At 42.5% G+C, this 25,084-nt stretch overlaps 1 protein-coding gene across 1 annotated transcript; it reads left to right on the top strand.

Annotated features, from left to right (window-relative positions):
- The first annotated feature begins 542 nt into the window (after positions 1 to 542).
- Positions 543 to 25,048, top strand: camk1db (calcium/calmodulin-dependent protein kinase 1Db). Its single transcript, XM_023267537.3, has 11 exons — positions 543 to 995; positions 9,935 to 10,066; positions 11,165 to 11,239; positions 14,327 to 14,465; positions 14,844 to 14,970; positions 15,208 to 15,283; positions 17,113 to 17,225; positions 19,658 to 19,736; positions 20,443 to 20,530; positions 20,684 to 20,846; positions 23,182 to 25,048. The coding sequence occupies exons 1-11, from the start codon at positions 901 to 903 to the stop codon at positions 23,334 to 23,336; spliced, it is 1,242 nt and encodes a 413-aa protein (XP_023123305.1). The 5' UTR covers positions 543 to 900; the 3' UTR covers positions 23,337 to 25,048.
- The last annotated feature ends 36 nt before the right edge of the window (positions 25,049 to 25,084 follow it).

The raw sequence follows: 25,084 nt of genomic DNA, 5'->3' as shown, positions 1-25,084 counted from the left end.
AGGGAAGAGGGGATGAGAGGATGATTTGGAACACATCCTGGGTTGCAAACAGACAAAACATAAATGTGAAAGGGGGCCAAGTGCCACCTGCTGCTCCTGGTCCCTCACTGCTCCTATACGCGGCTCTGCCACTACATTTCCCCCCCACATTAAAATGAAATCCTGACAAGAAGCAGACTCTGTTGAGCAGCGGAGATGATGATGTGATTTTGGGCGCAGACGGCAGCCTGACAGCGATCAGTCCGGCGGAGTTTGCAGCGGGCCGGTGATTTGGTGCAATGCGAACACTTGGGCTCAGTCTCCGGCTGACAGCACGGCGGCAGCAGCCTCCACCTCCTCCTCCTGACTGCCGGAACAACAGCAGGGCGCTCGGTGCGACTCGATGGCACAGCGGCTCGGATGCCAAGTGTCGCCCTGCTGCCAGTAGCCCGACCTCAGATCATCGCGTCGCCTCTTGGCGCTGACTGAAACCCGCCCGGGGAGGAGGAGGAGGAGGAGGAGGAGGAGGAGGAGGAGGAGGAGGAAGGAGGAGAGCCTGTGTTTCCCCGTCACACTGATCTGAACAGCGGGGAAGCTCAGGCTCGGGATCCGCTACGTCAAACAGATTAGTCAAATAACCTCTCGGGGTAGGACATACCTCCCTCCCCACCCACCACCACCACCACCACCCTCCACCCGTCGGGCTTGCCTGGCTGCATGCATGGGCTCAGGAAGCGGCAGAGACTGAGCTGACAATCAGCCAGGAAGCCCTTGGCGAAATACAGAAGTGCACTACTTTTCTTTTTCTTTCTTTCTCTCTGTGTGTGTTTTTTTTTTTTTTTTTTTTTGGCTGGCTCAGACGTCTGTTGTGATCCTCCGGCAGCGCTTCTTCTTCTACTCCCCCCCACCCCTCCGTGCGCAATGGCGAAAGAAAACGGCGAGTCCAGCGATGGATCTTGGAAAAAGCATGTCGATGATATCAAGAAAATCTTTGACTTCAAGGAAGTCCTTGGGACGTGAGTAACGAGACACACGCAGCCGCGCAGGCGACCACAAACTTTTGCGCAAAAAAAAAAAAATTAGCGTTCAGACAACAATGGCATATTGTAGCGGTGAAACAGAAAGAAGAGAGAAAGTGGAGACTGACAGCTGTTGAATATTTGTTTAGAGAAATGCTCGATGCTGACAGACAGACAGACAGAGCCTTTTAAACTTGCATTTTGAACCCAGTCAGGAGCAGCATCAGTGAATTGTTGAGGCTCCAGGAGACACTGATGGACTGATGCTCCCCGTTATGTCACAGTTCATTCAACAACTACTGCAGCCTGTTTTTATTCCTCCCGTGGATCAAACCACAGCTCATCCACAGCTTTGTGCAGGCAGGCAGCCATTTATCTGAGGGGTCGTTTTGTACAACTACAGCAGGGCCTGTTTGCACACACACACACACACACACACACACACACACACACACACACACACACACACACACACACACACACACACACACACACACACACACACACACACACACACACACACACACACACACACACACACACGATGAAATCAGCTCCAAAATTAAGGCACCATCTGTGGTGACTTTTAGGTCTTCTTGTGCTCAGCTCACTCCGGCTTTCTTCTGCCAACAGAAGCAGCAGATCTGAGCTGAGAAACATGAATGTCTGGCTTTGTGGATCGCTGACACTTTGTTTTGTCACAGTGTGAGAACTGTGGGTCCACGGGGCTTCTTCAGGGACCGCTTTGGCTGAAGTTGTTCTCTTGCCCTTGGACCACAGAGCGAACAAATTCCTGAGTTTATTTTGGTCTGCCATTTAGTTCTGCTTCACTTCATGTCTTTTCTTCGCTGAATAAGTTGTGTAGCATAAAGAGCCCTGAATAAAGGCATCAGACAGCTAAAGCGGGTCGTGGTTACGTGACAGCAGCCAGTCCAGCAGTGATAGACTGCTGGTGCTGTCACACATCTAATAGAGTAGAGGTCTCGTTTTTGCTTCCTCGACTGAGAGGAATTTAAAGTGATGATGTTTATATTGTCTGGGTGGAGGGTCTGTGCCGAGGAAGGAGTCTCCCTCGGGGAATATGTTTGTGTTCTTTCATTTAGCCCCAGAAACTGGTGTCAAGCTGCACTGGAAAAAAAAACAGCCTGTGGTTATTGTGGACATAGCTGAGCTGGAGAGGAGGTCATTCATAAAACACACAACACACAAGATATGCAGCGTCATCCTTTGTAAACTTTGAATTATCTGAGTCCTCACGGCTTTCCTCTAATTATGTGGAGCTGTTCAGCGTGACTGCAGATCTGCCTTTTTTATTTATTTTTTGTTTTGTGGAGCAGCATCGAGAAATACTCGTACAGATTGGTGATTCATAAAGCGCACTCCGCACTTCAGCTGTTGGACTAAACAGTCAGACGTTCCTACCTGGAGGCCATTCTGATTCCCCCAAGGCTTTCATTTATGTGTGAAGAGCCTCCGAACACCACTAGTGAATCATCATGATTTACTGTCCACACAATGGCCGGGCTTGAGGAACACACATCCTTCACCCACGGGCCGGCACACATCTCCGGGGCCAGTTTGTCACCGCTCGGCCTTTTATGTTACATATACAGCGTGTCCTCGTCCTTAGCAGACTCTTGGCGAGGCCCGTTCACTTGTTGGTGTGTGTGTTAATCAAGGTGTGGCCTGTGGGTCGCACAGCGGGGTGCACAACAGGACACCTGGGGCAGAAAAGCCCAGGAAGCCTGAAGCTTTGGCCGAGGATTAAAAACGGAAGAGGAAGGACTGTTGTCAGGTTTTCCCCATCGGTGTCCAAGAGGGATCATCCCTCTGCAGCGTCTTCCTGCTAAAGAAAACCCCTTCGTCGCTCATTGGAAGTCACTAAGTACATTTACGCAATTACTGTGCTTAAGTGCATTTTAGAGGTGCTTTATATGAGTATTCACGTTTTATATTACTTTATATGGGTCATAAATTTAACTGACATACTAAACCTGTCGCAAGCTTAAAAATCCGATGCATTGAAACAGAAAAAACTTGATTAATGGCCATTCTGCTCATGTATTTAAGTACATTTTACAAATTTTTTATTAATACAGTTCACATTTTATTGATGCTTAAAGTGCAGGAGAGAATCTTCTACATTATGATATCGTCACTTTTCCTATCTCATTTTCTGCCCTTGTTCTGAAACGTTTCATCTAAAAATAAAGTGCACATCAGCAGGTAGGTTTCACAAAGAGGTGTGTTTTGCAGCTGGAGGCCAGTCGCTGTGTGTGTGTGAGCTTCACGACTGATTTGATGTTGTCAGGGGTTGGAGAACAGGGGGCCTGTGGTCATGTCACTAATTCTTTGGTTGCACTTCTTCCACGTGTTTTGCTGCTGTAGAGCTAATGAGATCTTCGCCACTGAAGCCAGACCTCGTACCTCAACGCTGCTTTCCTCTGGGCTAATTTCAGACCCTTAAGCTGCTCATATGCTGTGGAGGCAAATTAAGTAACCTGACTAGTTACCTGACTACAAACACCTGCAGAGATCCCATTGGGAAAATGCTGTACGTGTGAAGGTTGAGGCCACGTTGCCACTCACACTGCAGAATTTAAGATCTTTGAAATAGTTTTCATACTTTCATACTGATGACTGACTGTTCTGACACCAGTTTCAGGTTTAAAATCGGTTAAATTAATTTAACGAGGCTCTTAATAAAACAATTTTGAGTTAGCATTTTACCTGATCAGTGTCGTTCTGCTGATAACTGAATGAGCTGATTGGCTTATCATCAGTAAACTGTTGTCAGTGTTTATCAGCCAGTATATGGAGATAAGTTTGATTATTTAGAGAGCAATGTCTCCATTAAAGTTTACTACCATTCAAGATGACGTACATAATTTTCTATCTACACACCAACAGTTATTCGACCACATTAACACTAACTGGAGTCGTATTTGTGTCACTTTTTGCTCTGTTTTGGCCTCCACCAACTCCTGATGGAAATATCTGACTGTTCAGCTGTTAAAATGCCACAATGTACATCAGCTAATTGTCTATCTGCAGCTGCCCAGCTGTATGGAGAGTTTAGATCTTTTACACTGAAAGCAGCATCCCGTTACATGAGAGGGTTAAGTCTGAACAAGAACAGCAAATCTTTGGGCTAAGAAGCCAAAACAATGATGAGAATGTTCAAACACTCAGGAGAGTTGAGAGGAACTGCAGAGGAGAGCTATGATACTTGTGTACTTATTATATGCTTGTTTCCCTGTGATCCATTGTTTAAAATGTTAACTCTTGCCATTTGAAAACTAAATCAAAGAGGATGTCTTTGTTAAAAAAAAGAGGAATATTGGTTAATTTTGCTTTAAAACACTGAAAAATCTGCCTCAGAAATCCAGTTTAAGTAAGTCTCCCTAATGTGCTTCACTCAGGTGAATTACTCAAAAGATGCGTGTATTATTTATTTAAATGTGTCGCTAAAAAGCAGTTCAAAAGTGATGCTTTCTAGTCGTATCTATCCTAAGCGCTTTGTCGTGTATTTCAGAACCCCATTTTCTGAGATCAAAGTGACAAAGTTGTCCTCTTAGCCTCCGCAGCAGAACCAAACTCAGAGTAGCTGTAGCTGACTCATTCATGCTTTTTGGTTCCCTCTAACGCCTCATCGGAAAAGGAAAATTATCTTTTGTGAGTTTGATATGTCATGAAAAAAACCAGAGATCTAACTTCTGACAAAGCCCTACTTATGTGCGATGCGTTCAAGTGCCTGTTGCTGCTTCTGTGTTCTGAAATGCAGCTAGGATAGTTGAGTCCTTGAAAGCAGCCTGAATGCGGTGGAAATGGCAGCTAGGCAACTAGGATGGTGGAAGTCCTTGGTTGTTCCATCTGAAGAAGACTATCATGTCCCACCGGCACTGTTTCTGCAGCAGCTCTGACAATGGAAGGACGTGGATTGTATGCATGGTAATTACCTGAGTTTCCATTTTGTATTCATGGCCCTCTGACCACAGTGAATGCCTACAGAATCCCCTGCATTCACAGAGTAGAAGTGTACCACACTGCCCTGTACCGGAGCACAGTAGGCGGTAATCACCGTTATTAAAATAATTCAGCTTCTCTCTGACAGGCTGATCTGTGGCTACAGACAAGATTGTCTGGCGCTCCCGGGAAATATTTGGCAGAAACTTTTCTTTTTAGTTGTTTGCGAGCAGCATTAGCTCCAACGGGCCATTGCTCTCCGTTTGATTAACAATCTGATGAATGCAAACTGCACATTCCTGGAAAGTAGCCTCGGGTCTGCTGTGTATAATGGTAATAGCTCACAGCTCCAGCTGTTGGGACTGTAAGAGCTGCTGGATTTCATTGTGGTCTTATCAGCGGAGTTGATTTAACTGCAGCACCTGATCGGAGGTGTTTACTATCGAGGGGGGACAGAAAAACAGTGTAGGCAGCCACAACCATGCTGTTTTTATTAGCATTGTGGTGGTGGAAAGTACCTGAAGTACAGTTCTGATGTGCTTCACTTGAGCATTCTTTAATTTAACTTAGCTTTTTTTTCCCCCCTCCTGTTAGAAAAAGAGACTTTACAAGAGGTTTTTTCATGGTTGATTGTTCTGCAGATTTATCAATATATCAACAATATATCAATCATATAGTATTGCCTAGTATTGTTTTTATATGGAGCATCAGAAGCTTTTCTTGGAAGCTTGTTAGGTTTTACCGCCATGCTCATCTGACTTGAGTGTAATGGATGGTTATTTATATGCAAAAGATTCACACTCTTGCTTTAAATAAGACAAAGAATCTGCAAACATTTGACATTTTTGCTTTAAAAAAAATGTTATTGAAAAGCAGCTAGGGTTGTTTCCATCAGCTGGTTATCATTTATTGTTTTGGTTCTATTCCTTAAAGATTAGCATTAAGCATAGTTAGACTGTACACAGTGATATGTTGCAGCGACAGCTATAAAATACTGAGTAAATGATTCATGGCCCCCTGACAATATCACAGTAATCTATAAAAATAAATACACTGACTGAGGCATCATTAAAACTTTTATTTAGTTACTTTTTTGCTGTACATTTTGCAGATATTACTAATGAGACTTTTCGTGTAATGTTAAGCGTGGATCTATATTTTAGCATTGTAAACTGTTTGACATCAGAGACTGACCGATATTGAATTCAGGGAGTCAGAAGTTATCGGTCAGTATTGTTTATATGTTGAACTTGTATTGAAAAGGGAAAATAATGGGGTCATTGTTTATGTACTTTTCAGCATAGTTTTTCCCAAACCAGTCAGCGGCTTACCATGAAGATGCTGCCTGACTCCGCACCATACTCTGCTACATGTGCTGCACACAGTGCTGAGAGTATTGGAAACAACTGAGTCTTAGCTGCTCTGACGGACAAACTATGTGAAGACACCATTTCTAAATTACCTGATACTGACACTGGCCTAAAAAACAGTATTATCTAGGTTGTAAAGGACTATTGTTCTTTGCTTCTGAATACTTTTTTCACCGCTGCTCAGCAAACACTTAACATGAACTGTTGAGATGAAAGGCCAGCATGTTGGCAGAGTGTTGGTGTATTTCACGATGATCACGATGACTAGGATAATGCCTTCAGCAGAAAGCAGTGCCTTTTAGTTAAAAGCGGTGTCATTTTCACAGTTTGTGCAGTCACTATAGTTTACAGAGCTCAGAGTAGCATAACACGGAGCTGAGCAGATGGTGGTGTGAAGTCTGTGAAAAAGAAGTGTTTTGTGTAACTGCAAAATGATCTGCTGCTGCTGGTAGAACTCCTTGGTTCCCAAATTGAAGCTAAAAAAAAATTAATAAAGATTGCACATTAAGCCATCATCTGTCTGGCTTTAGATTTTAGCATCCAGTATTAAAAAGATGACCCACTTCCTGTTTCTCCACTATAATTCCTGAGCAACAGTTTTATTTGCGTTATCTGAAATCATAAATCACATCATCAGTTGTGTGTCTGGCTGCAGGTGTCACTGCGCCTTTGCAGGTTGACTTTGAGCACAGTAGGTCACACCGGCCGCTACCTGGATTACCGAGTCCCATCTTTTCCATCCCATATGTTGCATAACAGGCCGCTGTAATGCATCTTACACAAGATGATTCAGTGTGATTACTCAGCATCAAAACAATACATGCAGCGCCTGTGAATCTCAATAAGGCAGTCTCCGTCGTCAAGACCCCCACCTCCTCCATCACAAAATAAAAAACCAAAAAACAAAATGTCTCCTGTCAACGGCGGCCTGCGTTGTCATAATCGTCAAGAACAACCAGCTGAGGTCAAGGCCTGAAAAAAGTTTTCTCGATGATTGGTATGAAGCTCACTTTGCATCTGCAGCATCAGCCGCCAGATTCACGCAGAGAGCAGCCCACAGTCACATTTCACATTAGTCAGCCGGTTTGGCTTGGTTATCTGCACATATAGTGTGGTGGTGGTGTGTGAGTGCAGACCGCCGGCTCATACTGTCGTCCAAAGGGCTGTGAACACAGAGCTCTGTGGCACTGAGAAGGAACTTAAAATTCAATTATTATTATTCAGCTAAATGAGTCAGTGTTCTGACTTGATTGTACAGTCTGTGCCACTGGGTCAGAAACATTTTGCAGTCATTCAGTCATTACCATGCGTAACAGATTGAGATGAGCTTCAGTAAAAGGTCCAATTTAGATGGAGCTTTGTCTCATTGTGTAGTGCTGCTCCAGATTGGTTGTTTAGTTATGTTGTACTGCAACTAATGACTATTGTCACTATTCAGTTAATTATACAGTATAGGAAGCATTAAAAAGTAGAGAAAACCTAATTCAGATTGTTTAATTTGTTTGACAAACAGCCCAGAATCCTCACATCTGAAAACTGGAACCAGCAAATGTGCATCATTTTAGTTTGAAAACCAAAAAGTCAATGATCAATTTATTTTCATTCAGCTTTTCAGTGAATTGGCAAGTCATTTTCAGCTCCAGAGTTGCTGTGTATTTGTATGTAGGTGCAGATTCAGCAGCGGCTTCACCATATGCATGTTTCTCACAGGCGTCGCACATTTTCTCTGTTGTGAATTCTGAATTATCAGAATGAACGCCGTGAGAGCTTGCAGCACAGTTTGTCATGCCTCATGCATTGACAGAGCGAGGGAAGTCACAGCCTTGGATTCCTGTCATGTTGTCATTCTCAGGAAGTGATGCTGCTGCCTGTCAATGTGCTGAACCGGGTGGGGGACAGAAATGGAGCTGTACAACCTCTCAGCGAGTTCACGGGTTTCCTGTGGTTTTGTCATTGTTGCGTCTCTCTTGCAGAAAGCAGCAAGCACGCTCTGAGAAAGTCGAGAGTTGCTCGACGAGCTCGGCGTGCTGATGGCGGAGGAATTTTGTGCTTCTAATGTCCACACAGCTGTGGAAAACCGGTGGCGTGTGCTGAATAGAAATGATGCTCATTGTCCTCACAGCAGCAGCTGCAGCGGGAAGATATAGTAACAGGCCAGCAAACGGTGCACCAACTCACTCACTTACACAAGCCCTTGAATTTACACATTGTCCCACATCATGTGTCACAATGGGGTCAGATCAAAAGGGCGTATGCTCTGAGCCCTCGCTGTTCTGCATTTTTTTTTTTTTTTTTTTACAATGAGTGTGCTCCACCTCATCACACCTGGAGCCGGGCTTTGTGACCCGGTGGTGCATCTGTGCAGGGACTCTTGTTTGTGTGCCGTGGCTCTAACCGACCCAACCCCCCCTCTGTGCGGTGGAGGAGTGAGGGATTAGCATGGATTTGATGGCCACAGTGGGATTTAGCGCAGCCAGTGGCGCTGAGTTTAGAGCCTGTAGGGAGGAATTGATTGCACTTCGAGAACATAATGGACCCTCTGATGTTGGTCGTGTGAATCACTTCAGGTGTGTTTCTGTGCGTCATCGCTTGTAAAATCTGATCACAATCAAAGGTCCACCTATTTCAGCAATTAGAAGGATGCCAGAAGCACAAAAAGGACTTAACCTTCTGTACGCTACATGACCTAACCTTTATCTGAACACCATAATGTGAGCAATGTGGAAAATACTGGAAAATGGATGAAATACCCTGTTGCTTCACTGCTGCTTCTGTTAATCCACTCGCTCAGTTTGAAAATATCTTGTGTGCCAAAGAAAAAGCCCTAGTCATCTGAGTTTTAAAAGAACAGGAGCAAAGGAACGCTTAGAACAATGTGAAAGAAAAATGAAAACCACACAGGTGAGTGGAGCAAATAGATGAAATGCTTCCTGTCATCGTAAGCAGAAGAGCTGATCTATAATTTATAGCCTGTGATGGTACTTCAACCCTCCAAAAGCACATGAAAAACATGCTCTCATCTGTTAATCAAAGGTCAGTTTAGTCCTTTGGATCATGTTTGGCCCAGTGAAAATGACCCAGAGAGTTTCAGATCCTCAGCCCTTTTAGAGATCTTGACATCAAGCCATCCTGAGAGCGCATGGAAGGAGAAGGTGTGTAATGAAAACAAGAAGGGGGAAGGAAAAAAAAGCAATCACAGCTGCCTGCTCAGCGAGATTTATTATCTATGTGGTATCATAGCAACAGATACAGATTGCTTGAGTAAATATTCCCTTAATTCTGTATTTGTTTTTAAAGGCTCTCACGTATGGAGGCAGATGGCGGAGGAAGACGGGTCCTAAATGGGTGTTTTTTAGAGGTTTTAAAAGTGTTTGCTGTGCTTTTGGCTGTGCAGAAGCGCCGAGCGTACGCCGGCACAGACGGCTGCTGGCCATAGTCAGGGACTTTGTCAGTTCTCAGTAAATATTCACAGTATGCTGTTTGTGTACTCTGGCCTGTCTGCCTCTGAGTGCCCTCTATCTACTCACTGACCATGTGTCAATATTGTCTGAGCGCGTATAAAGCACGACTAACATGTCTCTCTTTGTGTCTTTCTTGCAGCGGCGCGTTTTCCGAGGTGGTGATGGCTCGGGAGAGGGCCACGGGAAAGATGGTCGCGATCAAGTGCATCCCAAAGAAGGCGCTCAAGGGGAAGGAGACGAGCATCGAAAATGAAATCGCCGTCCTTAGGAAGTAGGTAGCGCCTGACTGAGCCGCGGGGGAGTTTGCAGAAGTAGCACAGCACTTTAGAAAGGGTCGCCACCTTGCGTCATCCTCAGGGGAACCTTATGTTATTTTTCTCTCTGCACTCTGAGCTGGTTTATTTAGTCGCACTTTGTTTAACAGCCATTGTCAGGCTTAAGTGACTGCCTTGTCAAATCCCATCTATCCAGTGTTTTGGGCCTCCAGAGTTAACACACACACTCTCTCTCTCTCTCTCACACACACTCACACACACACACACCTACACAGGCTATGATAGGATTGCACTGACACCAGGTGACACTCCATCCTCCTTCCCCACGGCCTGATGGGTAATTCCCCCGAGAATCTCCGTTATCAGTCACTCTTGAAGTGAGCACACCAGTTGTTGGGTGTAGTTGCCTGGTTACAGTTGCTATCCTTTGACTTCCTCCACTTTTTTTTCTCTCTGTCTTGGTTCCTCATCCATTTTTTTCCTCCCTCTATACCCTTTACTTGCCTCTGTTAGTGCAACGGTCCTCAACTGCAACCTCATTTTCATTCTGGACCTAGAAAGGAAAGAAGTTGTGAAGGTTGTTTAGTCCTTTGAGACTCTCTCCGCCTCTTCATCTTCCACCCCCACCTTCTCCTTTTCAAACACTGGCCCTTCTGAAGACACTCTGTCATCTGCATATCACCTTGCCTTGCAGAGGCTTTTATTTATTTATTTTTTTCTTTTTTCTTGGTGGTTGCCTGGACACAGCATCTTGATCCGTCCTGTGTTATTTCCTTCAGGTGCTCCCACTGACAGGGGTTGCCGCTTCATGACTCATTGATCAGCATTCTCTCTGAATCTCCATCACGTTACAAAAGGTTTTCTCCCCCTTTGTGAACAATACACTTTGCCAGTTTCAAGCATGGACACACAGCACACATGTGCACAAACAAGGTGCAGTAACAGAAAGAAAAAAAAAAAACCGGGACCTGCTTTCAGTCGGCAAGGCATCATTTTAGCAAAAGAAAAGGGTAATTGCACCTCATTTGCGTCCTGTGCTGAAATGAATGAAAGCTGACAGCAGGCAAAGTGAATTTTCTGCTCTCCCTCTGCAGGATAAAGCATGAGAATATAGTGGCTCTGGAGGACATCTACGAGAGCTCCAACCACCTGTACCTCATAATGCAGCTGTAAGTACATCAACACACCACGCTGTTTGTTTAGGTCAGCTCTTTGCTTCCCATTTGGCCTGTCATTTCGATAATGTGTTTTTTGCTTGAGCAAGTGTCTGTAATGTCCTTGAGGCGTGTTTGCTTCAGTGAATGCTGTGATGCTTTAAAGAGGGACACGTCCCTGTTTTAACAGGAGTATTATGTGCACAGCTGGGCTACATAATGCGACAGATGTCGGAAATGACTATTAAAAAACTTAACCAGGTATTTTCTATACTATGCTTTAGTCTGAAATTTACATTTTTGGATAAACACTTATTCTTATCATCTGATCTCATTGTTATGTCATGCAAGTAGTATGAAGCTGAGCTAAGGAGTTATATTAATGTAGCTTGTAGAAAATTACTATCCTGGCTCTTTTTTCAAAAAAAAAAAAAAATGCAATCATAGGGAGCCGATGTGCCACAACATTAAAACCATACCTGAACCTAATATTGTGTAGGTTGTCCTTGTGCCACCAAAGAAAACTCATTGGATAGTTGATACAGGAGTGCTTTGGAGTCCTGCAGTGTCTGGAACAAGGATCCTTTGGGGCTTGTGCATTGCAGGATGGGGTCTTCTTGGATTCTAAAATGTTCAATCAGATAGGGATCTGGGGAGTTTGAAGGCCTGGCTAGCACTTTGAGCTCTTGATTGTGTTCCTCGAGTCATTCCTGAACAGTTTTTAGAGTGTGAAACAGCTGCCCTTGGGGAATGCCGTTGCCACTGGGGCGGTGTGCTTGGTGTGGAGCAACGTCTAGGTGGGTGGTATGTGTCAAAGTAACATCCACATGAATGGTTACCTAGCAGAATACTGCATGTTAAAGAGATGATCACTGTCATTCGCTTTATTAGCTTTATTGTTGTGGCTGATCAGTGTATGTGTCAGACACAAAACATATTAAATTATATTCATGTAAGATTATACAGTGGCATCAAGCAACAACAGTGTAAACAAATATTTCTGATGAGTTTTAGTTCATGTTGTACAAATTGAGAATGCTCAGATGTCATTTCAGGCCACTGTCTTGTTGTCACGGTGACCAGCAGAGACTCCACGCCATCACTGCACCAATCTGAGAAACAGTTCAACACATAAACCATGACTGCTGGTTTCCTCACTTCATTTTTGTGGACTAAACAGAGGAGATTTAATGTGATAAAATCAGCAACACAAAGTAAGGCTAGCTGCTTCCCCAGTTTCACTCATTCATTTGTTAAACTAACAGTCCCTTCACTTCAGCGTTGTGTTTATCAAACACAAGTGTCTGAATTCTCTGCAAGAAAAGACATGAGCCTATTTCCTCTGACCTTCAGCTCATACTGTGGCTGTTTGAGCTGTCAGTTTCACATTGTGGTCATTTTGAAAATGTACGTGTTACTTAGCAGGTATCTTGTGAAATGTGTTGCTGAAGGGATTGCCTGGTTCCTCTCTGCTGGTAGTTTTCCTGTGTGCAGCATGTCGTCATGATTTCCGAGACCTTTCCCCTCCCCACATAATTTCACACTGTTTGTGGCTAATGCACCAGCAATTTAGCCGGCGATTATCTGCCCTCTTTGTATCTCTCAAAGGTGCTTAATGTTGCCTTGAAGTCTCACTTATATAAAGGCTGAATGCCAGCCGGTTGGTAAGACCAGGCACATACTTAGACTGGATTCTCAACTTAATGTGAGTCACTTATGTCTTTGGCTTTTATGATTGCAGCTTAAATTCACTTATGGTGCATCAGTTCCAAGCATTGCACAGCTACATAATGTCATGAGCACAGATGATAGATGTTGGAAAATTACACTTAAAAAGAAGGTATTTTAGAAGCCTGACTGATTGAACAACACAGTACAGCCGCAACTGAATTTAAGTCGAAAGCTCTTATGCGTGAAGCAAACACTAAAGACAAGTGTTTATGTTATTTCCTTGTAAAGCAGCAAAACATTAATTTGCTTTTTGTCGAGACAAAGTTATATTGTGCTTAAAAGAAAAAAATATACATTGAAGAGCAGATTGAGATTGTGAGAATGAAACAGCAGGCATAATATGGACGATATAAGAAGGGACTGATTTGATTTATAACATTTTAGAGATATAAAGTAAGTTTCTGAGGTGAATTTCAACATGGAGGTTGTCTTTTTTTAGAGTTTAGGGATCCTGACATGAAATGCAAAAGTTGAGATCAAGGGACTTTGTTTCACAATCTCAGGTTGAGTGCCACCACAAAAGGGTGCAAAGAGCTACAAATGCATTTGGAGAGCTTTTCTTTTACCAAGGGAATGAAAATGTTGCATTGAGAGCTTCACTTAACCATTATTCGTTGCAAAAATATTGAATTATGAGGTATTTCTGTTATTTTATTAACCTGAAGCAGCTTTAAAGGGAATTTATCCATTTATAGTGTTGAAAATATCTAATATAGTGATATTAAAGAGAGCAACAAGTTGTTGTTCTACTGTTTTTCTTACATATTGCAGTAACATACAAACATTATGGTCAATAAATGTGCAAAGTTGCTAACAATTTCTGACTCATTTACTGATGTCTTTCTCATAGATTTAAATGCAGATGTTACTCTTGTCATTGTTCCTATTGAAACATGAGCCAGTTGAGCATTCTTTGTAACTGAAGCTCCTGCCGTTTGTGCCCCAACAATGAACAACTTTTTCAAAGTCATTTAAATCTTTTCCTCTTGTCATCATGATACACAATCAGAATCAGTTGGGTTTCTACATGCCACAGAGCATGATTGGAAGCTAACTGTTCAGTTGTACCACACAGTGCATCTTTGTAGAAGCACCTGCATTTGTTGTGTTTCTCCATTCGTTTGTTCATATTTTCTGAAATTTGGTCACCAATCTGTATGTACTTCATATGATTTAATATGTGGGAATGTATGTGGACATACTTATGTGTATGAGACGTTTTAATTTGATCATTCTCACTTAATTTTAATGCTCTCGCTACCTGATTGTAACTTTTCACTGCATTCACTTTCAGTTATTTTGTCCTTAGTAAAACAAAAATAACCCTTTTTTCTAAACTCTTCTTCTGTTGTTGGCTGCCTGTGCTGACAGGGTGTCTGGAGGTGAGCTGTTTGACCGTATCGTAGAAAAGGGCTTCTACACGGAGATGGATGCCAGCCGGCTCATTCGACAGGTTTTGGATGCAGTCAACTATCTGCACTCCATGGGCATCGTGCACAGAGACCTGAAGGTACAACAGTGTTTAATATTCATAGTGAAACATGCATCTGTTGTTGAAGAGCTGCAGTGTGAGCTGCTCATGTAGGAGATCTCTTCAGCCTTCCTGAGAGGGGAAATCCCTGCTATTTAACCTGTGTGAGTGATGTTAGGTTCGGTGGTGATCACCCACAGAGGTTAAATGTCAGGAGTTTTCCTTCTCAGTAAAAACGTGTTGAACCCTCTTGGATAAACTGTAAAAACTCTTGAAACAAATCTGGGAGATTTTGTTTTTATATATTTCTGGCATCTTACTGTCCATCTGCTCAAAAAAAAAATACAAAAACTCATATAGAGTAACACACGAAAAAAGCACCGGCACATGTTTTGACCCTTTTTCTTTTATTTTCAGCCAGAGAACCTGCTGTACTTCAGTCCACATGATGAGTCAAAGATCATGATCAGTGACTTTGGCCTGTCAAAGATGGAGGGAACAGGTGGTGTGATGGCCACCGCCTGTGGGACTCCTGGATACGTGGGTGAGGATGCCCTCTGAGCTCTGGCTTTGCGGAAAAGTTACTCTGAGATAATTAGATGCTGTAGCTGGCTAAACACAACCTAATTTAATGTGCCAGTAGCCCAAGGTTAACCTTAGCCATCTGCTACAGGCAGTCAACAAAACATTCACATTCTTCTAAAGTCTCTAGTTGCATCATTTTACTACATGTGGTTTACTAAAATTTTCCGAGTAATAACAAACTGTTTTATTATTTCAGCTCCTGAGGTTTTAGCACAGAAGCCCTACAGTAAAGCTGTGGACTGCTGGTCCATTGGGGTCATCGCTTACATTCTGTGAGTATTTGATTCAATAATATTGTAATGAACTGAAAAGAGCTTTGTATATTTGATGATTGTTCCAGTTTATTGATAAAGCAAACCTTCATTCAGATCAGAAACCAGAAATCAAATCAGAAATCAGAGCCAGAAACTGGAAACAAAGAGAATTTTCAGGTTTTTAACTTTTCGACAGTCCTTGGACTCCTCATCTGTGACGTGGTGCTTGTTTGGAGAACATAAGCAAATCTGAGCTTAAAATTAGGATGCTTGTTCTGTATCTCTCATCCAAAATTCCACCCAAAAAAGTAATTTGCTCTAAACTGATTCTGTATAAAACCAAAAAAAAAAAAAAAATAGCGTGGCCTTCGATGCAACTGTGAAATCATTAGTGACTCCACTTCGACTAACAATGACGTGACAAAATTTCAGGGACTTTTTGGCTGAACGGAGCTAAACTGCAGCTTTGTTCACACAATGCAGATAGTATGAAAAGTATAGTAAAAGTAAGTAAATTAAAAATGTAAATAGCTAAATATCTATAGTATCTGTAGCCACCATTTATCCCAGTACTGGCACTTTAAACAACATTGTACATGTTGATTTATTTATTTTCCATTTTTGTTAAATAAATGTTCCAATAAATTTAATAATCATATTTTTATTGTTAAGATTTAAGACGGTATGAGCTTGTTACACTGCTCAAGAGACATTTCTGAGTTCACTCAACTTTTAGCCATGGTTGTGTTGTTTCAATAGATGTGCAGGGTTTTATATTGCAGTAAAGAATGAGCCCACAGTGAATAAAAATGATGTGATGGGAGCAAAAAAGCAAAAAAAAGAAAAGCAAAGAAACTGCTTGGGGTTCAGACAGAAGAAAACAGAACTCTGTATAAAGTGTCCTGGTAAAGACAGTGCAAAGTCAGATTTACACACAAACATAATAAAAATACAAGAAAATGAAAATGTTAAAATAGACAACAGTCTGCTATAACATACTGTGACAATATAGGAAGCTGATATTTTGCAGATTCACATTGAAATGTTAGCGATTTCAGTAGATGAAAAGTAAGAGAACCATCAGAGTTGTCCAAACCAAATTTTATGACCCAGTAGTTGTTGAGATACTTCAGTGTAGAACATAGTGGTTGCATATTATGACTGATAGTGACGATGCTAATATTTGATCATTTTATGTCTTAAAACAATAAAGTGTAGCACTTGAAGATAACCTAAAATCATTATAGGTTTCTCATCTGAATTGTAATATACCCCATTCAATGCTGAACCATTGTTAGGTCAAGATCTGAGGGATGCTCACAGCTGCTGTTCCTATAATACAGAACCTGTGAGGCTTTCAGTGGAAAGTGTTACGTGAAGCTGCAAACCTAATTAAGTAAAGTGTTGGTGCTCATTAACAAAGAGAAAATCCCTGGTGGTGTTAGCCGTTCGTTAGGTGGAATTTGGAATTTGAAGGTAATCGAGCGATTCTGAGGTCCTCACAAATGAGACTTCCGCCTGATGACTGTTACGGAACAATTTAAGCCATTTCGTGATCAAAAACACAACTTACAGCATGGGTTTATGTTGCACGCCTGCAGTTCGGATGCCTGCTTTTTCCATATCATGAGAAAATGGACCGTCATTGTTCCATTTTCTCCTCTTAGTATTCATGTCGTCTTGATAATCCCTCTCCTGATGCATGCTATATGAAAAATCAAACTGCCAGTAAACGGGATTAGGCTGCAGCAAATCCTTTTAGATCTGGGTTAAAGTTTCTAACATCAGCTGGATGATGGCTTTCACACGGACTGTGGTTGTGTAATCATCCATCTTCATCTCCTCAGACTCTGTGGGTACCCGCCTTTCTACGACGAGAACGATTCAAAGCTCTTTGAGCAGATTCTTAAGGCAGACTATGAGTTCGACGCGCCGTATTGGGATGACATATCAGACTCTGGTGAGCTATGATGAACTCTGTGTTTCAGTCTGTCTGCATTTGTTCCAGTGCTGTTTTGAAATAAAGAATCAAACTTCTATTTTATGGATCCTGCAGTTCCATAATGACTTTATGGAAAAGAACATACTTATGATGGAGAAAATGCTAAAAAGGCTATTAAACAGATACAAAACATAAATACATTACTAGGCAATAAAAGTCTGTTATTTTTCCAGTTCTTCGAGTCCTTGCTGCACATTTTAATCATTTAATATAATCACATTTTTTCAACATTTCCAGTGGAGTCCCAGTGAAGTGAAAGATGCTATTTCAGATGCACCTCATCCTGGAGGTAGAAGACCATTAATTCTTGCTGGAGATAATTGGCTACATGACCCACAGCTGGAGCTCTTCTTTGGCTCATATTACAGTGAATGGCTTAAAGTTGTGCAACTGAGAACACAGAGAACACAATCTACAACTAATTCACTTTTAAAATAGTCAGTTGCGGATGAATTCATCAACTCTGGTGCTGCGTTTTGATCTTAGCTACAGTGACAAAGTCTATTTGAACTTGCTGCTGCTCTGATTGGCTAACTTTACCCACTGCTCATGGATGCTGTAGTATTTAGGCCTGTCTGCTCTGACAAAATGGTTTTTCAGAAACAAAACAAAGATAACTGAGACTGGTGGCAGTAAACTTGTATGATTGTTACAAGATCTGTGAGAGTTTGAGCATCAGGAAAGAGCCTTCAGAACTTTCTGTCATTGTATGTCTGGAAAACAGGGATTGTGTACGTAGGCTTGACATCAGTGGTGAACTTTGGACAGAACAAATGAAGGACAAACTTGCCGATATAACTCACCTGAAAATAGCTTTTAGCTCACAACCTAGATGCAGCTAATTTCATTATGAAACTGTGCCTATTATTGCAGGGCATGTTAATCTGCACGCTGCTGCAGCATCACTGCAGATTAAAGTCCCTCTCAACTTAAAAACTCATGTCTTTTTTCTATGAAAATAATCCCTTAGCTCCACACTAATGCTTCATTTAGAATGTGTAGATCTGTGAAGTCTCCGTCTCTCCACCCAGCTCTCCCCACTCACTGCAGCTTGAGCACACCAGCTCACCTATGACTCTGCTCAAACACTGTAAAACTACTCTCCTCCACAGAATACAGAGCTGTAACACTGGAGTTATTCAGCCACACGTTAAATCTGGAAAACTGATTCTAAAGAAGAATAATGATGCAGAAAGCCCCAATGTGCAACGTCTTCCTACGTATGAAACTGTTAAAATCTCAATCTGTGTTTTTGAGACTGTCATCAGCCCACTACAGTTTCAAGGTAGAAATGCTCGTCCATGTTGTTGACTGCTGATTTCGCTCATGATGTGTCTTTTAGCATATAAAAATCTCATATGTGCATGAACTGGAGGCTGAGATCAGTTAGGTACTTCATGTTGATGAGGATTTTAAACTGGTGGCTCTTCCTGCGTGAGTTTCCAACAACCAACAGGCAGTAAACCATTTCAGAGCAGATATTTTTGCCGTGTACTTGCGAGACGATCACAGGCGCAGTCAGAAATATTAAAAACAGCTGGTTGCTGTGCACACTGACTCACTTTCACAGTTTACTGGGACACTAGATTGTATGAAAATGGTTTTTATCTATGTTTATCCTGCATTAGCAAGTCAAAACATCGCAGTCTAGACTGTGTTATCAGTAGAGCCTCAAGGCAAATAATGAAATTGTTTAGAATTTCCCCCCTTCATTTTTGGCATTTTTGCCTTTAATGGATAGTCTAGGAAGATGAGAAACACGCATAGAGGGAGAGGGCTATGATGTGTCCAGAAATGAACCATAGGACACACAGAATAAGCTCTCTCTATTGCTTTTTTCAGTTTTGATCCTCAATAGACAGATAGCAAAACAATCCTTAGCTTCTGGAAAGGACAGTGCTGTTGTGCTAGAGTTAGTCAATTCATCATTATACTTGGATGATTTATTTATTTCAGGTCAAGTGAACATATAAAACATCAAGTTGGTCTTTTTGTGTGTGTAAATTACATTAAATTCAACAGATAGTGAGTAAAAGTTTACATTTCTTGGGTTTAAATGTATTTTAAAGTTTTTTCAGTCACTAAGAATCTGTTTTCAGGAAATTATTCTGACAATCAGCCCCTATTTATCAGCCTAGCACAAATTATTTAATATGTCCTGGTTTCTCTTTAAAACTAAAATAATGGACCATGTAACACATCATTGTTTGTGTTGTGTCTTTAACTTGTATTAAACTACATGGATCTTCTCAGTAACTGTCACGTGAAAATCTTAATGTGGGACTGCAGGAGCCGTATAATAAAGCGTTACAGCCAAACTGAAGTGTGGCTGAATACAGAATGTGTTCTCAGCTGGATGTGCTCTTGACTTTTTCTAATTCCCTCCGCAGCCAAAGACTTCATCAGCTGCCTAATGGAGAAGGACCCGGAGAAGAGATTCACTTGTGATCAGGCTCTTGAGCACCCCTGGTGAGAAACTAACCGCTGCCACACCGCACCACGACCGGACAATCACGGGAAACACACGTATCGGTGCGATTACGCAGCAGCGTGACGCAGATTGCCAGGCTTACGCATTTGTCGTGGAGAGCTTGTCCTCCCACTGTCATCTGTCACCATGGCGCCGAGCCACGAACCCACCTCTGCTCCACCGCCAGCCCTCAGGGAGAAATCTGCTGAATAAATGGCTGCCAATTAGTGGCTGCTGTCCTGAAGGATCCTTGAAGAATGTGGAAGCTTTAATGAACAAGTGCGATGTCTTTCCAGGCTTGCATCCGAGCTAACGAGAGCGAGCTGCTGTTTCCAGCTGAGGTGGCCAATAAGTCTGTTAGCCAGAAACGGGCGTTTTGGGGTTTGGGCAGGTGGTCCTGCTGATACAGATCTGTGGTTTGGGATGCCAGTAACAGGTGTCATAACGCAGAGAAGTGACTGTCAGTGGTGGGGTTTCATACAGAGATATGATGATGAATGTGACAGACGGCTGCAAAAACACAACCCCATCAATCAAAGGTGTTTTAGCAGAATGAAAACAAATGATAGGAGCAATCAGGGAAACAGCATGAGGACGATTCCCCAGGTGTTGCAGATACAAACACAAATCATCTGGGTAATGCTGTTTTTGGTATGTGTGAATTGTTATTTACATGATCTGAAAGGACTTGACTTTATTTTGCAGGATTGCTGGAGGCACGGCTCTCTGCAAGAACATACACGAATCAGTCAGTCGACAGATGCGGAAAAATTTTGCCAAAAGCAAATGGAGGGTGAGATTGAGCTCTTGGCTATCAAATGTTGCTAGAAACACGCACACACAATATTCTCCTTTCCTCTCTTTACTGAACATCAAAAACGGGTCCTGGCTTGTCTCTCTCCGGGGATCTGTCCTCGGTATTACACTTGTCTGTCTCTGTTCACAGCAAGCCTTTAATGCGACGGCTGTGATCCGCCACATGAGGCGCCTGCAGCTGGGCACCAGCTTTGGCGGCAGCATCCACAGCTCCAACTCCCTGTCCAACCCTCAGAGCCGAGCTCCAGCCAAGAGCCAGTCTGTGGACTGCACCCCGCTCTCCCTGAAGGACCGTGAGTGACTCTTCAGATGCTCACTGTGACCAACACGAATATCCAACTTTTAGCGCTGAACTCCGCAGAGCCTTTTTCACTCCGCTGCCCTCCATCCAAATAATTGGCAACTGTTTAACAAGCTTTTGACGTGTGGTTTTCAATTAAACAGTCCTAAATGAGTTTGACGTGAGCCATGTGGTCACAACTTTTCTGGCTGTGTTTAGCTGCTACAACTCTTACGTCCCATCTTTGATAAATGCTTATTTATGAACCGTTGTATCAGTGTGCTCTATTGAGGATTAATTCTACAGAAATATATTCACATTTTCTAATTCAATCTTTTCAAACATGAGGGTGTTTTAGCAAATTATAATGAAAATAATCAGTACTTGCAGCCTTAATGTGCACAGTTGTGGATCACAGATGGCGTTTTAATAGTGACAGTCAGTCAAACATGCTCTAATAGGCCACTTCTCTACTCATATTTTTTTTTCTTATATTAAGAATGAAACAAAGAAAACTTGAAGAATAAGTCTGGTGATGGCCTATATTTTAATTATAAAGTGACCAAAGCTCACAATAAATGGATCCTAATGAATATTGTCAGTGTAACCAAAGTCTCAAGTAGCTTATTTTTTGGCATATTAGATCTGTTCTTCAATCACTTGTAAAAACGCCTAAGTTGATTGTACTGTTTCTCTGGTGGCGTCCATGCAGAGTCATGTCACGGTGGAAGCAGACTGTTAATGTGTATTATTCTGGAGCTAAATATTACAGTATTTGCTCTTGTTTGAGTTAAAACTGCAGGTCTCATTTGCTTCAGGAAATTATTTAAAAGGAACAGATGAATCTTTGACCTGTAGTTAGCAGCTGTAGCTTGCAGCTGAATGTCACTAGTCTTGCATAGCCAGATCGCTGTGCAGCACAGAATAGTTTGGCTCGTGTCATTATTATTCTGCTGTAGGGAGAAAAACGATCTGCATTTCTTTGAACCAATCACAGTTGTATTGGGCGGCGCTAAGCCCAGGATGCAGTGACATTGTCCGCTCAAAATAGTCATAGTAGGATTGTTTTAGTGGAACACTTGCATGCAGGAAGGTGAGCGCTATCTAGCAGTGCAGCCTTACTGCATGATCCAAATCTTCTGAAAAACTTGACATATTCAGTGTGGTAAGTAGCTGCCTGGAGCTTGTTGTTGTTTCCTGTAGTGAAGGGGATTTTGAGCAAGATTAATATGTAGATAGTGGAAGAGGAGGATAAAGTCATGTGAACTGCACGGTCAGTGGCAGACTGATACCTACAGGCTTAAACATCTGGAGAGTCAAAGTACATTCATAGACAGAGTTAGGAATTGTACCGTGAGATAAACTGAGGACTGAGATGCTCAGTGCAGATCTAGTTGGAACAACGTGTTCAAATGCGGAGTCTAAAGCCAGTTGTCATGGCAGTATTGCGTAAAAATATGAATAACAGTAGACATTTTCAGACATGGGCTGCACAGTAGCTCAGTGGTTAGCACCATCACCTGGCAGCTAGAAGATCCTCGGTTCACGTCCCCGCCTTTCCAGGATCTTTCTGCATGGAGTTTGCATGTTCTCCCTGTGCATGCGTGGGTTTTCTCCAGGTTCTCTGGCTTCCTCCCACAGTCCAAAAATATGCTGAGGTTAATTGTTGATTCTAAATTGTCCATAGGTGTGAGTGTGATTGTTTGTCTCTATATGTAGCCCTGTGATAGACTGCTGATCTGTCCAGGGTGTCCCCTGCCTTCACCCTAAGTCAGCTGGGATAGACTCCAGGCTCCCCATAACCCTAATGAGGATTAAGTGGTGTATGGATGAGGGATGGATGGATGGATGGATGGATTTTCAGACATTCTCTGAGTGTTGTACTTCCTGTTGTGACAGAAGAATGAGAAAAGAGACTTTCAAACCCTGACTTCCTTCTCATGTCTGCACGCCTGACCAGTCACTGTGTGAAGTTGTTGTGAATGTGGCTCGAATACAGAAATGGTTAAACAAAAATGAGTACAACACAGCACAGACACACACCACTTGTTTGGCTTCCTTTGTGATGCATGGAATCAAATCCCCCAGACATCCAGGTTATTGAAAAAAGGTCAATTACTGCACACATGTATCACCTCACTATTGATTTTTTTCTTCAATACGTTGACCAGAGAGACCTATAATCCAACATCAGAAAAGTGATTCTGAAGAAGCAACATTCTTAGTTACAGCCTTTGTTTGTGGACAATAATTAAAACAGAATGTTTTCAGATGCATCCTTTAATTAGTATTCTTCTACTTCAGTTAATGTTAGCAGCTCAATGCTGAAACTATGTTTTCCTCCACAGCTCTTCCTATAGCTCCTTTGCCGTCTGCTGTCAAAGTGTGCAGTCAGGACTCTGATGATGCCCAGGCTCCCGTACGAGAGGAACCTTCAGCGGTGGCTGAACCGTCTCGGCCGCGACCCTCCACTGTTACTGTCATCCACACTGGGACTAAATGACGCCAGGTTCCGCGGGAGGTGAGCTGGGAGACCACGGAGCTTTGAGACGGGAAAAAACCATCCCTGACCTCATGCTTCAATGTCGTTGCCCAGTTTGCCCATCCCGCCACCTCCCATCTGTTTCTGCCAACCTCGGGAGGAATTTGAGGAGCGCAGGCTCAGCTGCATTTACCATGGCTCAGCATGGCTCCCCCTGCTTCCCTTCCCACTGTCATACAGACCTGGAGGTACGGGGGGGGAGAGACTCACCTGAAGTTGTTATTGTGGAGGCCTTGATCAGCCTGGATCATGGCAAGTAAATTTAAAAAAAAAAAAAAAGCAGCTGGTCTGGGAAGTGCCACACTAAAGGAAACTTGTTGAAGCTGCTGTCATTTTTGACTGAACGTAATTTTTGACAGGACGATCCGCTGTATGCCTTGTATAAATATCCTACCTGGAACTGTTGAGTGGAGTCATGTTATGCAAGTGAAATATTAAGCTTCAAGCTGTGGTAAATAATTGTGACATCATCTGCACTCTGAACTTTGCGTTGTTTTGACAGCTCTTGTTAATTTGCTGTGGCATTTGCTGCGATGGCTCACAGCGTCGTAACTCCCAGCAGTATGACAGCGTGTGTTGTGTCTTTGCTTTTAAAGTGTGTGGACATGAAATACAAGGAGGACAATGTGCTTCAGTGGTTCACTGGGATCACTGAGAGGGCCGATGCATTGCACTAATGTATTGGAATATTTATTTTCTTACAGCATATTTTGACTTTTGTAAGAACTCCACTTGCAGAAATGTTTAAATGTATCATTAGACTGGACTGAAAGGTACTTGCATTGAATGATAGAGTATCTAATAGCTGTTGCTTTGTAATTGCTGTTTTCTTCGGTGAATTAATTTTGACGTGACTGTGAAGTCCTCCTCAACCACAGGAGGGCAACCACGGGTTGTCGCTTTGTGACCAGTTCTCAGGGATCTGCGGGGATGTGTACATGAAGCTAACCAAACCCCTCTCAGAGTGACCAGATGCTGCTGTTTCAGACGGAGATGAGGAAACGGTTGCAAAGTAAAACCTCCAAATACCGCATATTATTCTAATGTGCCACTGGGAGAGCATGAGAGATGTTTTCTTTGGTTAAAACCGTTATTATCAGCAGTATGAGTGTCATGTAACTCATAATGAATGGATTGTTTTCCCTTTAAAACCCTTGAAATTCTATGTGGATGTAAAGAAAGTGTTCACCAGTGAAGTGTGCATCCACATCTGTAGTTAAAATGTAAAATGACAAACCAATGCGAATGTATCCCGGTTAATATCGCTCCCATCGCAGAGTCAGATCACTCAAATCAGTAGTGTGCAGTTCAGTAGTTAAATATCGTGCTCTGCTTCCGCTCATGACGTGGCTGGTCTGAAAACAGCTCACTCACTGTGTTTAACCACTGTGCTTTCATACCAGCCTGTTGAATTTAGCAGAAAGACTCTTTCTCCGTCTCTCTCCGGCTCACTCTAGAGACTTTCACACAGAGGAGAGAAGGGACCTGTCTTTGTATTTTCTCTGTGGTACCTCTATTTCATTTGAATTACTCAATATGAATGAGGAAAAAAGAAACACTTCACCAGAACACGCCCAGTATAAAGGGCTTTGCCATCTTGAAATATCTAAAAATGTGGTGAAAATCAAAATGGACTTTGCCTCTACTTGCTGTAAATACAAATCTCAACAACATTTGCTTGGGTCTTGAGTGTTTTTCTTTTTCTGTCT

The sequence above is a fragment of the Amphiprion ocellaris genome, chromosome 3, assembly GCF_022539595.1.
Source record: "Amphiprion ocellaris isolate individual 3 ecotype Okinawa chromosome 3, ASM2253959v1, whole genome shotgun sequence".
Taxonomy (NCBI): Eukaryota; Metazoa; Chordata; class Actinopteri; family Pomacentridae; genus Amphiprion; species Amphiprion ocellaris.
The sequence above is the reverse complement of the archived record's forward strand: the minus strand, read 5'-3'. Positions and strand labels throughout refer to the sequence as shown.

Excerpts from the sequence above, each read along its gene's own strand:
- camk1db (XM_023267537.3), top strand. The coding sequence starts at position 901 with ATGGCGAAAGAAAACGGCGAGTCCAGCGATGGATCTTGGAAAAAGCAT. Across the intron at positions 17,226-19,657 it reads GGATGACATATCAGACTCTG|CCAAAGACTTCATCAGCTGC; the intron begins GTGAGCTATGAT and ends TTCCCTCCGCAG. Across the intron at positions 19,737-20,442 it reads CAGGCTCTTGAGCACCCCTG|GATTGCTGGAGGCACGGCTC; the intron begins GTGAGAAACTAA and ends TTTATTTTGCAG.